Here is a 16,960-nt window from a genome sequence, read left to right as displayed (position 1 = left end):
GTGCGGTTCTAATTTTTCGGATCGTACACTGCATGTACGACCGGCCCAAATTTGGGCGGCGCACCGGCGCGTATCTGTCGCCGATATTAATTTCGTCGATCAACCAAAGGGGGGAAAACACAGCTATTAATTTCAATGTTCAACCAAAAAGTGGGAAACACAGCTATTAATTTCATTGATCAACTAAAGGGGGAAAATGTAACTAAGAAATCAGTAACCACTTCAAAGCACAGTAAAGGTATCCAAGCATGTATAAATGATAGTAAAACTAAGTGGATTCGAGTAAGTCATGTACTACAAAGATATAAGGAATTACCTTAGGTATAAAGGAAAGAGAGACATTACTGACTCCCATTCGAGGTGAAAATGGATATTTCGTTGATTTAATAAGTTTACTTTTATCTGGCAGCAAGACCTCTCATTCCTAAAGTAGCTAATTTTCGGCCACCCTTCTTCAATTTAAATCATCCGTCCCTGGATGCCACTAGCTGCAACAGAATTGAAAAATTGTTCCTTATTAGCAACCCTCTCAAGGAAAGAACCTGATAGCTCCAACCCTCAAGGAAAGAACCTGAAACACGAGGGATTAGAAATTAGAGTAACTTCCCATTCATAAACCAGCAAGTTCGTAGATGGTCCTATAAACCTTCATAAACACGCAGGGCACATATGTACATTCATTAAGACAACTGCTTTCCTTATTTTGCCAATGGGCGCTCACCTTCATGAACCCACATGATCTAAAATGCGAATAAGGATTCAACAGCAACCCTGCCTAGCAAAAATTCAAACACTTCCCCGGACCCTGTGCAAGCGGGAGCTACTTGCATCGGGCTGCCCTTTTTTTATAGACAGAGTTCTTGCTTCCATCACAAGATGCATGAGAACCAAATAAATACGAAGAAATGTGTTTGAAGGAAACAAAAAAAATGCATTGACTTGGTCATATCCAAGAAAGAAATATGAAAGTAAAAAAAAAGGGTATCAGAAAATCCTAGTCATAGCCCTTCCTTGTCGAGAAAAGTCAATTGGAATGCTGTCTATTCAAGAGTTAAAACAAACAACTGAGGCGAATATGGCGAATCCTAACTGGTTCCATGCACAACGCATATCTCAGCCGCTGCTCCAACATAGGATCCGAGCCCTTTGCATGAGCATGGCCCCTCTTTCTCTCCTTTTCTTCTCAGTCTGACACATGCCTACGGTATCTTTCCTCTGTCCTCAAACTTCATTACTTTTTGTTTTCTTTTGACAGTTTGGATTGTTCATATCTTTATAATAAGAGATAGCTTTTAAAACATCTCATTTAGAGACTAATGCAGAGGAGGAATAGCCAAGTCAGCTAGCTTAGACAAGCAGAGGAGACAATTCTGTCTTTCATAATCTTAGAGCAACTCAGCTGAAACTCTGAAAACATTCTACAGGCTAAACCATTAGAAATCTATACTCGAAACTTAGCCAAGTAAATTCAATCTTGAAAAAATATTAGAGGGCATGGACATTAGCGAGTGCATTCTTATTTGTGCTTTTCCTAATAGTTTTCTGGGAACAAAATAATAATAATCTGTGCACCACCAACCTTTAGAGTGAAGGGATAAATTTTCCATAGCCCAGTGATTTAGCCTACAAAAACTATTCAACTAAATGAAAAGACACGCTTGTGACAGCATACCTACAAAACCAAAGTTAAATGCATGATTCTTTGAACAAAGCAAAAGGTCAAAATTCTGGACTGCGATGGCTGGCTATTGTTCCTAGCCAACATCCTGTGCAAACTGAAACTACAAAACGTGCGGGGAAGGCACCAGAAACAGGGATCCAACACAAGAGGAAAAAGAATGAAAAGAACAACCAGATCAACCAGACTGGATATACTACCTCGGTTCACAAACACTCCTATAAGATGTTTTGGATAGTTCACTATGAACTACATAAGGACTGAAATGAGTGACCAAACACATTAAAATGTATCTATATATATCCGAATCAGAAAAAAGTTAGAACATCTTATAATAGTGAACGGAGGGAGTATCATATAAGCTTAATATATAGGAACAGTAACAATTATATAGCAAGAAAAAATGCATAAACATGATGCTCAATTATTGTAGTTTTATCAAACGGGTGTACATGAAGTGCCGACGAGGCAATAGCAGGTATCCTATAGGATAAAGATAACAAAGGAAATGACAATGGAGACTCTGTGTAGGAAAAAATGGCGTACCACAGACAACAAAGTCCACAGAAATGTTTGCCTAAAATGCACAGATCAGTAAGGCTGTGCTTGGTTCAGCTTCAGCTGCCAACTTCTGGGTCCAAAAGCTAAAAGCTGAATCAAAGGGGGTTTCCAATAACCAAATTCTTAAGGGTGTGTTTGCTTTGGGGGATGAAGTGGAATGTAAAGGGTTCGACCTGCACCTGGGAGTGATTCTCGTATTCGGTTGAAAAATGGAATGGAACACATTGGTTGTTGGGAGAAGGATAGGGGCTGTTTGGATCGTGGCCGGCAGTTGCCATGCCAAAAATTTGGGTGTTGACTCATTGCATAGGGCATCGTTTGGATTAAGCCATGTTCGCACTGACACGCCGGGAAGCATCACACCGCCGTGTTTGATGGAGCAGCCGCTCCTAGTCCTGGCTGTTGGCATCGCCTGAGCACGCACCAGCGGGAGTTAAATCAGAAAAGAAGCACCGATCCAGATTTTGGTATTTGGGTGGCTGCTGTTGATCTTGTGCTTGAGTCCCAATCGATCTGTTCTTTTTTGTTTCTCTGCGGTTTGTTTTTGGAAGAGCATGCTCAAGCATTTGGTTATTGAATCTATGCTCACATGCCTGTTCTGAAATCCAATTCAATGTTTACCTGCCTTTGTTGCATCTTTGAATGGATGACCACTTTCTTCAGCCATTTTTGTTTGACTGAAATCGAATCTAACTCAATGTGAGATGAACAAATCCACTTTATTCCATCTCTCAAATCAAACACCAAAATGTAACCATTCCATTCCTTCGAGTTGTCTCTACCAAACACAAGGACAGAACCGACCACTCTAGTGGAATGGAACCTCAACAATCCATTACACTTCGTTCCCGAACCAAGCACACCCTAAGAGGCTGCAACTTACAGTAGGACGTTCTCCTACTGTTCAAGGTTCAAAAAAAAAAAGAGGCTGCAACTTCTCCAACTTTCCATAGTGCAATATCCGCAGCTAGCCGGGCCAAACTTTTCCAACTTCTGGGTCCAAAAGATAAATGGTGGCCTATACAACTGATATGAGCTGCAAAACTAATCCATCGAGCAACGTATTGATGCGCACCATGCAACTGCTGAATTAAGGAAACTGCTGCAAATGGGAAGTACCAATTTTATAACATCTATAATTATAATACATGTGGGAAAAGAACGAACTGGTTGATTGGTAAAACCAGAGAATAATACCGCACCTCATAAAAAAATCTTAATATGGGAGCACATACATATTTTGCAGAAGAACACTATGCATCTGATAAAGAAGCAAAGTTATGGTTCAAAAAAGGAAATGCAAAATGTCCCCTAAAGAAAATTTCAATGTACAGCTATGGCATACTTTGGTTTTTACAGATAATCTGTTACCACGTCTAGAACTGCTTCATAAACATTCTTTTGTTTTTAGTGATATGTATTGCTGCCGTACAAACAGGAAAATTAACTTTTTCGCTTAAAGCAAGGTACTACTAACTCACAAGTTCCATTCCTATCGGCCTATGCTCCTTTATGTTCTTCATTCTGTCAAATGATCATGACACCACTCATTTTTAGGAAGCTGCAAACAGATGGTAATAACAGTGAAAACTAACGAAAACTAAATTAGCATGCACTTTTTCTTACCACGTAGTGCTTACCTACCCACTGTTCTCCTATTCAAGTCATACAACCAAGTGCTGATTTTCTCCCAACCGGGCCTTCACACCTTTCCATTAATTGCTCAACAGAATATAACCGGTTCTTACACCACATTACAGTCAGATATGAGAAGGGAAAACCACCAAATGCTGATAAGAGAACCAAATCCAAATGAAAATGACACATGAATTTTAGAAGCACTGAGATAACTAGTTAGAAGCAATTTGGAGCAGCTGGCCATGTGAATCAAATATACTGGGAGTATTTTACTTAGAAACTATTTACTTTTCATTTTCTCTAGTCTTCATGTACGAGACAAATGTAAAAATCCTATAAAAACATGAACTATGACTCTGCAATTGATGATGTTTTCATATGATTCATGGTGATACAAAGTATGCTCAGCTGAAACATACAAAGGAAGCAATTTAAAAATTGTATACCTGGTGCAGACGAAAATCCTACTGATCAACTGAATCATGCGACCACCTGCATCAAGCATAAAAAATAAATAAATATTTGGAGTGGATCCAATTCTCATTTTCTACTCTAGTTCTATTGCAGAAAAATGTATGTAATCCTGATTTGTGCCGCTAGCCGACACACTAACAGAAGCCCCTTTCCCTAAAAGGTAGCTGTAGCTCAAGTAGCAAGTTTTCTTCATTCTATGTCATCTACTCCCTCCGTCCAATAATATAAGAGTGTAGTGTAAAAAACACTCCTATATTATGGGACAGAGGGAGTAACTAATAGCCAAACCAAGGTTTTTGAGTTGACGAGTCGATCTGAGGTAGCGACTCTTAAATAGTTGACCCTGTAGTTGCGACTAGCCACATCTCGTCGACACGTTGTTGAGTCAACTTTTTTTACGACTCATTGACTAGTCGTGACTAGTGGTTCAACTCAAAAACAGTGAGCCAAACTATAGATGTGTGGAGCTCCTTTCCCTAAAATGTAGTTATAACTGAAGTAGCAAATCTTCTTCATTCTATACCATCTAACTAATAGCTAAACTATATATGGGAGACGTTTAGTAACAAAATATTGCTGCACAAAACAGGAAAAAATTTAGATGGGTCCATGGGCTTGGTGCTTCACCATCGTCCATCATTGTGGATGTAAATGTAGTTCCCTTGATCCCCATGGAAGAGGCTGAGATCGACGGTTACACGCAGTGAGCCCCTTTCCATCACACCAGGACTACCATGACAGTCACCCAATATGGGTGCAGTAGCTTGACAAGGCGCCGGATACCATGGAGAAGGAGTGCACAGAGAGTTGGGTGGGGAGGGGCTGGATTATTATTCATCATGAGGTGTAGGCTTGGACCACTCGCTTGATCGGTTCTTACCATGGAAAGGAGCACGTGGCTGCTGGGCCCAAGAGTAACTAGGGCCCAGCGGAAAGCGCTAGGCAGATTAACCAACGAAGAGTAGGGTGAGAAAGGAAACTAAGGAGCAGCTCTCAAGCAGGAAGACACACATCAAACGAGGATATGGCTATGCGGAAAAGCAAAGGCAAAAAAGCTAACCTAAACATCGACACTTGGATGGATACTGAGGATATGACCTCTTGGATAATGACATCAGCGTCTGCTTGGCCCTGCCACATACACGAAGCGGCATTTCTACCAAACCCAACTCTTTGCCTCATGGCAAATGTGGGACAATGGTCGAAAAGGAATTGTGAAAAGGAGAAAGGGATGTGGTGAAAACGTAGTCGAACCCCAAAACATGACGTGATGAAAATCGGCTGCTGCAGGAGGACGGAGGCCCCACTACGAGAGAAGCAACGACCAAATTACCAAAGTCCATCAGCTTCGATGAAAACAAACAGCCAGTACCGATAAAGAAAGAAACGACTACCAGATTGAGAAACCCACAATTGCCAATCTCTGGGTAGCTCTCCCAGCCCAAGTCCAGGACCATTTGACGAAAGTAATACATTCATACTTTACTACATGTGGTGGGATTGGATTTGCTTGCCCGATTTAATTAATGCATAAACCTGTTCAGATTTCAGAGTATACATCCCATTTTTACTGTAGCCACACTGTAGTTAATGATCTACCTAGGAAAAACTCTACTTTTGGTTCCCCGACTATTGCCTTGGTTTAATTTACCCCCCAAAACTCAAAACCATCCAAAACTTGCACCTTCAGTTGTCAACTATCAAAACTATACTGGCAACACTAGAGGAAAAGAGTGCGGAGACACACGGGTTCAGAATTCCATTCAGAGCCCCAACGCCCAGGAATCAACTTGTCTTATGATAGGGATAGCATAGGAAATGAGGTTCTATCTCTTACAAGCGACAACTAGTATCAACTAGCACATAGGTAGCTTCCCCACAAAAAAAGAAGAATACATAAGCCAGGCATACCACAGCATCATTATTGTTGTGACATCAGTGATAAGGTATTGTATGGAAGAACAAATGTCTGAGTGGAACTAGTAGTAAAATAAAGAGACAATTGACAAAGTCACAAGGCTTTTTCTCTCACAGCTAAACACAAGGTGCCCACTTGGTATGAGTCGTTCATCTTATTAAGAGAAATATGCAGATCATACGAAATTGCAAGGTTCATAAGATGTATGACAATATAGGATTATGTACCCTGCAGCTGTGGTGGCTCAATTGCTGGAACAGTACTTTGCTGCTGTGTTGGCTCAATGGCTGGAACTGTACCTGTGCAGCAACCAATCTCATTAGTGATGACTACACAAGGCATAGCTCAAAAAGATTAGTAAAAATTAACTTCACCATCACCGAATTAATGACTGAACTTTCTCCAGTAAAGAAAAGGTAAAATAGCTTGAGAAACCCAGTGTTTGAGCACCCAATTAAGGCTCAAGGCCACCCTAACATCGCTAAAATACGAAATTATCAAAAAAGACGCAATATTCATTTCAAATAATGTTGCATTTTCTGGTTGTTCTCAAATCACCAGATTCCCAAGTATGATCAACCATTAATAATTATGAGTTATCGAACATTTGGAAGCTGCTAACAATACTCTCAAATGTTAAAAGTAATGCAGAAGCAGAGGGATTATCCTCACAGCCTTGTTTTTTTGTAAACAATAATCATCTTGACATCTAGACAAAATTCTGTGAAACAGGTATTATGAATAGTCAACAATTTATTACTCAATTTGTTTTGGTGGGTAACTATTGCAACAGAATGATCAGATTCTTCTGAGAAATTCCTTGCTCCAGGGCAAAAGGTAGAATAAAAGAGGATAACACATGAGAATTTTGTCCTCTTCACACGGCCAAATGACAATTGAAATAACATATACACAAAAAAGTCAAGATGACAGGACATAATAGCAATGGACATCTGAATTTAGGGGCATATGAGAGATTTCTTTGAGAAAACACGAAGGACCTTTGCGGTTCATTTCATTGAAAAGAGAGAGTTTTTGGTTACAGTCCTTCTAAGAGATAAGTTACAGGTAGGGAGCAAGACTAACGCACGTCCCAGGTCGTGGGTAGCACAGTTCTAAGCCCGGTGGCACCTGCGCTAGCCCATAGGCTAGCCTCATCTTTGATTCCACGACCAATGTGTTAAAAGAAGGCCCAGGACGGTCAAAATGCAATCACATTTCGGTGCTTCCAAATCATCCAAGGCATGAGAAGCGTCGCGGAGGCGAGCCCTTTGCGCATCAGCTTTGGTGTGCCTTGCCTCGCAGCTTCAGTGCTTCCAAATCATCCACGGCGTGAGAAAAGTCATCGGGCTGGGGATAGCAAAACAGGACCACGTAATCCACGGAGAGCGAGATGGGAAGGATCGATCTTCGAGGGAACGGCTGACAAAGGATCCCCATCTCAGTGGCGCGCTTGAAAAAGCGGCCAAGAGTGTCAACGGCTAGGACGAACAACTATGGTGACATGGGATCGCCTTGGCATAGCTCCCCAATGATGCCAAATGGTAGGCCCGGTGTCCCCATTCAGCACAGTTGCTAGAACAAGAGCCAGAGGATGCCACAACAGGGGGCGCTCCGGGGAGGGGTGGGGATGTTGTTGGGAGGGCCGCCAGCAAGAATTCATAGGCAGGGAAGCTGGAGGACAGCTATGTCAGGCTAGGAAGGTAGCGGAAGGAGCGTGAGCGATAGCAATATTTCCTGGGCATTGAGATGCCACCTATATTGTTTACCATTGGCGATTGCAGGTCAAAATGGTCATGTGTGATCGCCATATCAAACACAGAGAATCCAGTCCAAAAAATTATTAAACTAAAAAGAGGTGAGTAAAACCAAGACACCAATTCCAGTAATTTAACAAATAACAATTGAGTATGAGCCGCACAGGTATAAATTTCTAACCTTTCAGTCAGCATGTTAAAATGTGTGTGTGTGTGGGGGGGGCGGGGGGGGGGGGGGGGGGGGGAAGGATAAGCATTTATCAGCAGCACGATCATGAAACATGCTAAGGTTTGTTTGACATATTTGTTCGTTATCTGTAGCTGTGTTTTCAATTTCGGCCGAAAAAAACAGATTTCGGCCGAATTTCGGCCATCTCGGCCTAGGGCGAAATCTATCTTCCGCCGAAATTGGTCAAATTTGAGAAATTTTGATCAAATTTTAATCAAATTTCAGTCAAAAATTGGTCAAATTTAGGCCGAAATTTTTAAAAACGACCGAAATTCGGCCATCTCGACCTAGGGCGAGAAAAATCACAAACCGAAAATCAAAACGCTGATCTGTAGATGTCAGCAACTTAGCCATATGTATTATTAATTAGTCGTAATACAACATCAAGAGCTGGGCATAAGAAACTTGCTACATAGAATGATATGTTTACTAAGTTATATTGTTCATAGAGAATATTCTGCTACAACGAAAAGTATGCATGCCGAAGCAATTGAACCCCCTTTAGAGTAAGGTATACTTAAATTTAAGGTGTACGCTTTGCATGAAAGGTGCCTTTGACTACACTCATCTTAATCAAATTGACCAATTATCACAATGTTTTTCTAAATGCTGCAAGAACCTGATGTTAGGACAGCAGACCAAACCCGGGGCGTGCGCGCACCCACTGATCAGACTAGGATGGTTCCTCACAATGAGGTTATATAGAATGTTTGCTAACCTTCGCAGAAATGATATGATAGAATAAATAGTGAAAATATTTTGCTACCTTTCAGGACAAATACAGTTCAATTATAGAAGAAAAAAGTATTAATTTTAACGATTAAGAGAAAAGGATAACTAAGTTGTTAGCAAACACTTCAAAGCACAATAAAGACACTGCTACAACCATGTATGAACAATAAGCGGAGATTCAGCTACCCCTATGATGTAATGGTAAGCAATTACCTGCAGTATAGAAATCTGCGAACAGATGGTAGGACTTCTCGAAAAATATTTGATTAAGTTTCCTGGACTGCATGGCCTCAAGTTGAACAATGAAGGCATAGTATTGTAAATAGCCAGACACCGATATAAAAACCGCGTTAGCATCCTCGGAGTACCCGACTATAGCTCCCTTCCCTGTCTTAATCCGACGTGGCAGACCAATGATCTTGTGAATGTCAATAATCTTGTGGCGCACCCATGAGGCAACACCCTGACTACTGACCTTGCGTTTCCACATATTGAAGCTCGGATACAAAAATACAGCGAGGCCAACACTGCCATCCTCTAACCTGATGATCCGACTGTTGCCGCGGTTGATGCCCGCACTTGAAGGCCTCTCTGTCACAGCTAGTCTCTGGCTATCCAAATCAAACTCGAGTATGCCATTGTCCGACCCATGCAACAACCAGTAGAGGACATTGCCCACAAGCGTGCAGGGGAGACGGTTAACCATACCGGGGAGATTGTAGACCAAACCGGCACATGGTTGCGTCGTTGAAACTTGATCTCCCCACATGCCGGTCTCTGAGGAGTAAACCCAGGCGACGGTTAGATCTTGTTTCTCTCTGGTGCCTACCAAGACAACCTTGAAGGGGCATGGGTGGCAGTCTCCGTGCACGTGGCCCTGGTCGTCGCCTACAGCGCAGAGCACGCCTCCGCTGAAGTCGTGCACACACTGTAAGAAATCTGACGGAATGTCGACGCTGCGGCAGTCACCGGAGACAGGATGAAACACGAGGAACATAGGCCAAAACCGGATGACCATAAGGACCCAGCCGTGGCGGCACCCGAGCAGAACCCACGAATTGAACGGGAAATCGTCGCCGTCGCCGCCGGGCCGCAGGGAGAAGCGCGCGCGAGGGATGCGGTCGGGGCGGTCGAGGATGGGCGTGAAGACCAGCTCCCCGTCGCCCTTCTCGAAGAAGCCGAGGACGGGGGGCCTCCGGTGGTGGGCGACGAAGCGGCGGCGGAAGGCGGGGGCGGCGGCGACGCCTTCCCATAGCTTGGAGACGAGGGCGGCGCGGAGGAGCGAGGAGGGCATCGGGGGGACGCGGAGGAGGATCTCCCCGAGGAGGTCCTCGTTGTCCAGCGGCGCGGCCGTCCGCGGGTGGCGGCGGCGGAGAGCCATCTCGTCGCCGCCGGCCTGGTGGCTCATCTGGATGTGGGGTAGGGTTTGTTTGAAACGGAAATGGGGGGAGTCAGACCGGAGGGAGACGCATAGGAGAAGTGAGGAATACACGGGCTGGCCTCTCACTAGAAAAGCTCAGTGATGGATTACGGCCCAACAAACATAAAAAGATATCGGTGCTTTTTTTTTGCGGGTGAAAAAAAAAACATGCCTGTGCTGATTCATGGAACAATATAATTAGCTTACCTTCAAAAAAAATATAATTAGCTAAAAAAAGTAATGGGACGGTTATCCCTGAAAAGAAAAACTAATGTTAGGTTCTCTCTCAAAAAAAATTGATGTCAGTTTCGTTTCTACTATCTCCGTTCTTAAATAGTATTTGTCTTTCTAGAGATTTTAAAAAGTGACTACATATAAAATAAAATGAATGAATCTACACTCTAAAATATGTTTATATACATTTGTATATGATAGTCTATTTGAAACCTCTAAAAAGACAAATATTTAGAAATGAAGGAAGTAATAAAAACTAGGATCGCGTTGGACGGCGTTGGGTGATGGCTGCGCGGCGGCGTGTGGAGGGCCCGGGATCTAGGTGCCTGCGGTGGCGGTGTTGGCGGTGGACGGACTCGGACTCGGCCATGGTGAGCGTTGGAACTATTGATTGGGGTACCGACGCCCTAATCTGATCTCGGTTGCGGCACGTGGTCTTGGCCTTTTTTTGCGCATGAAAATAGAAGATGCCTATGCTGATTTGTAGGAGCAACTAGGGTTTCCTAAAAAATGTTATGATTGTCAAAAGAAATTATATCATTTCTCTAAAATAACTAATGTTACAGTTTTCTCTCTAACTAGTAATCGGGCACGTGTGCACGTGCAAGTGTCAGCTCATACAAAAAAAAATCTCAATATGGCCATTGTTGGTAGTTTTTTTGTTTAGAGGGTGCCAATGTTGGTAGTTTGTTATGTGACGAGCTTTGGAAGCGAACATTCCACTAGCTGGAATGCTTAATAATTTTTTTTTCGGGAATAATACTTGTATTACTCAATTACCAGGTCCTTACAATCCTCTTGGACAAACTTCAAAACATCCTCAAGGCCCGAACCGATCCACGTAATTGTTCGACCCTCTACTCTAGCAAAACTAGCTAGTCTATCACTCACTTTATTTTAACAACGAGGAACAAGAGTAATACAAGATTGTCTAAGACTCAACGGTAACTTAATTTCGCCAACCAGAGAAGCATAAACCGACCGATCCACCTCGCCACAGGAAATCATAGCCACCGCCGTACTCGAGTCCATCTCGATTTCGATTGGACGATCACAACGCTGAAGTGCGAAAGACAATCCTTTCATACATTCACACAACTCCGCCTCTAGAGCATCTCTGCACGAGAACAGGGGCTATGCAAGATGAGAAGATGACCGAACCAACAACATCACGCAAGATCATCCCGGCACCTGCACCACCACCAGATGAATAAAAACCATCCGTATTTAGCTTAACCCATCCTTGTTGAGGCGGCCTCCACTCAGATTCATGAACTGGAGCCTTAACAGGAGGTGTGGCAGTGAGGTCATAAGAAATACTGCACCTTCCTTTGGCTGGGTCACAGTGGGAGTTAAGCTTGATACCGAGCAGTGTATCCAAATAATTTTGCAGAAAGCTTATAGAGACAGCCATGGGCGGGGCAGGTTTAGAATGTGTTACTTCGTTTCGAATATACCAGCTTCTCCAGAAAATTAATAATACCATGCATCTCTGAATATCACTCAGCTCACCAAGTGCATGAAGCAGCCACTCCTTCCCACTGTGTTGAAACGAACTCAGAGCAGGTAGACACCACACATCTGCCATGGACAAGTAAAGGTCGCGTCCAAACTGGCATCCCACGAACGGGTGAAAATTGTCCTCCACTTCCATGCCGCAAACAGGACACTTACTAGACAATTCCAGATCAATTTTGTGCTTATTTTTGTTAAAATAAATTTGAGGCGCTCCGTTGATCTACCGAGGATCAAGCAATCACACAAGCACGACACCGAAATTTGTTAACGAGGTTTATCGATATGGCTATATCCCCGGGGCATGACTACGGGCGCTCCTCCCCATGACACCGTCACAATACCGCACCACGGCCGTCCGGGCGCCGGCACACGCCGCCGGCTCCCATGCGTGCCTATGCTATTATGTTGGCATAGATTACATCGTGTGTCTACCCCTGATATATATGAGAGGCCTAGGATACAAGTGTCCTATTAGGACACAACTCCTATCCTGTCTATACACAGTCCAAACCAAGTCCAACTGTAACCTACCTTGTACAATAATATTCGACATAATTCTAACAAACTCCACCTTGGCGAATATTCTCCACCACCTTGAATTCGTCCGTGCGTCGAACCTCCACGTACATTAGACTTGAGATACACCATGAGCACCGCTGCTACTCCCAGACTCCATGTGACTCCACCTGCAACTGTAGTCCTTCTCGTCTTCTTAGCAGTCAACTCTCAAGCAAAATTAAATTCCTCGTTACTCTACTTTGTGCTCCCAACTTTCGAAGTATCCGCTCAACGCCATCACACACTGATCATTAATCTGCGTGAAAATGAACAACTCACATATTGGGTGTCACATATAAGAGTTACCTGAACTCAACATCACCGCTCTTTCATGACCGTCTGTCTGAAACTTGAATGAATTTCACCGTTGCCCTGTGTCACCCTGAGTCAAATTCGCAGTTGTCTCATCCTTTTCTCCCTGTTAGTCTTTGACATGTCCCACAGCTATAGCACTCCGCCTCTTTCTGTCTTGTCATCCGCACTTTGCCATGTGCACTGAGCACCACAGAATATACGGCCATATACTCTCTCTGTTTTGACAATTTTAGACTTTTCACCACTTTCTCAGATTCTCCATGGTCAACTCTTGTCCATCAACCGGCACCGATAGACCCAGTCACCAACTCGAATCTGGTACTCGTCAACACTGCTTCAGCACCCCTGCACAATTTGTCTGACCACATGTCTGACCACCAGTGCCTTGGCCTGTCGCTGTGTCCCGTGCTTACCGCACGCCTCGCCGCTATCACCGCGTCGAGCCTCTGCTGTCCTGGTCGAGTCTCCCGGGTAGCTAGCCCCCACTATCTCAACTCCCACTGCAGAGAACCATCGATCATCACTGACCGATGCCGAGTATCACGCCTCCATCAGACCACTGGTACCCAGTCTGAAACGACGTGTCTCTCGCTATCCCGCTGAAATAGGCTTCGACTCTCTGTTAACTTACGCCGTAGCCCCTCCATCAGCACAGAGTGTAGTCATCCGTCAGACTCCAGCTCCACCTTCAACATGACTCCATGGTGGTTGTACGTGCCACCCTCCCGCGCCCTGTCGACTCCAAACTCTCATGTCAACCGTCTTGAGTCAACCCTACGCAATAGTCTATCGAAGCCGCACAAGCCCTCAAGCCTGCACCACGTGTTTCCATGCCCCAGAAGTCGGCCACCATCAGCATCACGCTCCTATGTCATCGTCGCTGAAATCACCGCCGTCTTCTGCATTGACCGACATCCATGTCGGTCCGTCAGACAGTCCAGTCCGACCCAGCCGAAATTATCTGACTGCAACCATGCTTCACCCTGCGTCGTGTCCGCTTCGTACAATTGTGCATTGCCTTAACGCCTTGTGTATGCATGATCCCGCACAACGCGCTTCAGGTTCCCAAATCAGTTTCGCGAATCCTCATCATCACATGATAATTCCATCTCAGCTAGCATGACTTCTCAAAACACATTCAAGCATCCTTGTTGCGCCAACAAATCTCTCACTTTGTCTGCCACAACCTAAAGTTTTAGTACCCCATGGTGCTATGATCTTCATACGGCTAACCCGTGAAAAATACCCTAGCTTTATTCACGTGATACCCAAGTACAATAGCAGAACATAGCCTGTATGCCTCTGTGTACTAATAGCAATCCAACACGTGATTTGACTCCCTGGCATAGCTACCAATGCTAGCAATTGCTTTGCCAAAATCCTTCCTGCTAGTTCCTGATGGGTGCGTATCAATGGATATTTTCTCTCCGCCGAATCGATCTGCTGTTGCCTCTTTTCACGTCATACACGTTTTCTTTATAACAAATATCTCATGGCTGTCCAGCCTGCGTACAGATCAGCTCCCGCGTCCTTGCCGGCTTCCGACACCATGCTCCCGTGCACCAAGCTACTACAATTGAGCCACGCATTGCTGCTGCTCCCATGCACCCTCGGCCACGCACGGGCAGCACCTGTCCTTAACACGCTCCCGCTAGTCAGCCTGCAGCAGGGCCTTTGCCTAGCATGCCCGCGCCTGCAACGGACCACCTGCCCAGCGGCCGAGATGGGCCTTGGCCTTGCATACGCCACCGCTGCCTCCGTCCGGACGCTGCTGTCTAGCGACTCCGCGTACACCGCCAACACGCAACTACTCGCTCGATCCGATCTTGTCGGTAACTCGGTATGCCTCTAATCGTTGCCGCTGATTCCGATCTGCCACCGCCTTGCTGCTTCCTCTGCTTCTGATTCCTACCGCAGTTGCTATACTGGCCGAGACTTCTCGGCGACATTAAAACTGCCCACAACATCCGCTGCCGCTCAATCCCGCCGCCTGTCATCGACCTTTTCCACAACCACGACCTCCTTTAAATCAACAATCCGCAACCTCTTCAAACCTTGCTCTGATACCACTTGTTAGAATAAATCCGAGGCGCTCCGTCGATCTACCGAGGATCAAGCAATCGCACAAGCACGACACCGAGATTTGTTAACGAGGTTCACCGATATGGCTACATCCCCGGGGCATGACTACGGGCGCTCCTCCTCATGACACCGTCACAATACCGCACCCCGGCCGTCCGGGCGCCGGCACACGCCGCCGGCTCCCCTGCGTGCTGATACGTCTCCAACGTATCTATAATTTTTTATTGCTCCATACTATATTATCTACTGTTTTGGATTATATTGGGCTTTATTTTCCACTTTTATATTATTTTTGGGACTAACCTATTAACTGGACGCCCAGCCCAGAATTGCTGTTTTTTGCCTATTTCAGTGTTTCAAAGAAACAGAATATCAAACGGAGTCCAAACAGAAAAATCCTTTTTGGAACGTGATTTTCTTCTCGGATAAGACCCAGGAGACTTGGACCCTACTCCAAGAAGTACCGGAGGCGGTCACGAGGGTAGGGGACGCCCCCCCTACAGGGCGGGCCCCCCCTGCCTCGTGGGCCCCTCGGTGCTCCACCGACGTACTCCTTCCTCCTATATATACCCACGTACCCCCAAACGATCAGAACAGGAGCCAAAAACCTAATTCCACCGCCGCAACTTTCTGTATCCACGAGATCCCATCTTGGGGCCTGTTCCGGAGCTCCGCCAGAGAGGGCCATCATCACAGAGGGCTTCTACACCATCAAAGCCCCTCCGATGAAGTGTGAGTAGTTTACCTCAGACCTTCGGGTCCATAGTTATTAGCTAGATGGCTTCTTCTCTCTTTTTGGATCTCAATACAATGTTCTCCCCCTCTCTTGTGGAGATCTATTCGATGTAATCTTCTTCTTTTGCGGTGTGTTTGTTGAGACCGATGAATTGTGAGTTTATGATCAAGTCTATCTATGAACAATATTTGAATCTTCTCTGAATTTTTTTATGTATGATTGGTTATCTTTACAAGTCTCTTTGAATTATCTGTTTGGTTTGGCCAACTAGATTGTTAGTTCTTGCCATGGGAGAAGTGCTTAGCTCTGGGTTCGATCTTGCGGTGTTCTTTCCCAGTGACAGAAGGGGCAGCAAGACACGTATTGTATCGTTGCCATCGAGGATAACAAGATGGGGTTTATTTCATATTGCATGAATTTATCTCTCTACATCATGTCATCTTGCTTAAAGTGTTAGTCTGTTTTTAACTTAATACTCTAGATGCATGCTGGATAGCGGTCGATGAGTGGAGTAATAGTAGTAGATGCAGAATCATTTCGATCTACTAGTCACGGACGTGATGCCTATATACATGATCATGCCTAGATATTCTCATAACTATGCTTAATTCTGTCAATTGCTCAACAATAATTTGTTCACCCACCGTAGAAAACTTATGCTCTTGAGAGAAGCCACTAGTGAAACCTATGGCCCCCGGGTCTATTCTCATCATATCAATCTCCATCACTTTAATCTTGTTTTGTTTTTACTTTGCCTTTTGCTTTTCACTTTGCATCTTTATATCAAAAATACCAAAAATATTATCTATCAGATCTCACTTCCGTAAGTGACCGTGAAGGGATTGACAACCCCTAATCGCGTTGGTTGCGTTGAGCTCTTTGTGTTGTGTAGGTACGAGGGACTTGCGCGTGGCCTCCTACTGGATTGATACCTTGGTTCTAAAAAACTGAGGGAAATACTTACGCTACTCTACTGCATCATCCTTTACTCTTCGGGGAAAACCAACGCAAGCTCAAGAGGTAGCAAGAAGAATTTCTGCTGCCGTTGCCGGGGAGTCTACGCAAAGAGTCAACATACCAAGTACCCATCACAATCCCTATCTCCCGCAT

At 44.6% G+C, this 16,960-nt stretch overlaps 1 protein-coding gene across 2 annotated transcripts; it reads right to left on the bottom strand.

Moving 5' to 3' along the window:
• Window positions 1-124: 124 nt before the first annotated feature.
• LOC125516238 (uncharacterized) lies at window positions 125-10,430 on the bottom strand. Of its 2 annotated transcripts, XM_087528581.1 has the most exons (4): window positions 9,201-10,430; window positions 6,497-6,568; window positions 4,324-4,369; window positions 125-4,029 (listed from the first exon to the last, which is right to left on the bottom strand). In XM_087528581.1, exons 1-4 carry the CDS (start codon window positions 10,393-10,395, stop codon window positions 3,984-3,986), a joined length of 1,359 nt encoding a protein of 452 aa, XP_087384707.1. In that variant the 5' UTR covers window positions 10,396-10,430; the 3' UTR covers window positions 125-3,983. The 2 variants fall into 2 exon arrangements, with proteins under 2 accessions (XP_087384707.1, XP_087384706.1); XM_087528580.1 differs by having other exon boundaries at window positions 125-4,369.
• Between the last annotated feature and the right edge of the window lie 6,530 nt (window positions 10,431-16,960).

Source organism: Triticum urartu, chromosome 6A (genome assembly GCF_056163025.1).
Source record: "Triticum urartu cultivar PI428250 chromosome 6A, HENAU_Tu73, whole genome shotgun sequence".
NCBI lineage: Eukaryota > Viridiplantae > Streptophyta > Magnoliopsida > Poales > Poaceae > Triticum > Triticum urartu.
This window is presented reverse-complemented; position numbering and strand designations above follow the sequence as displayed.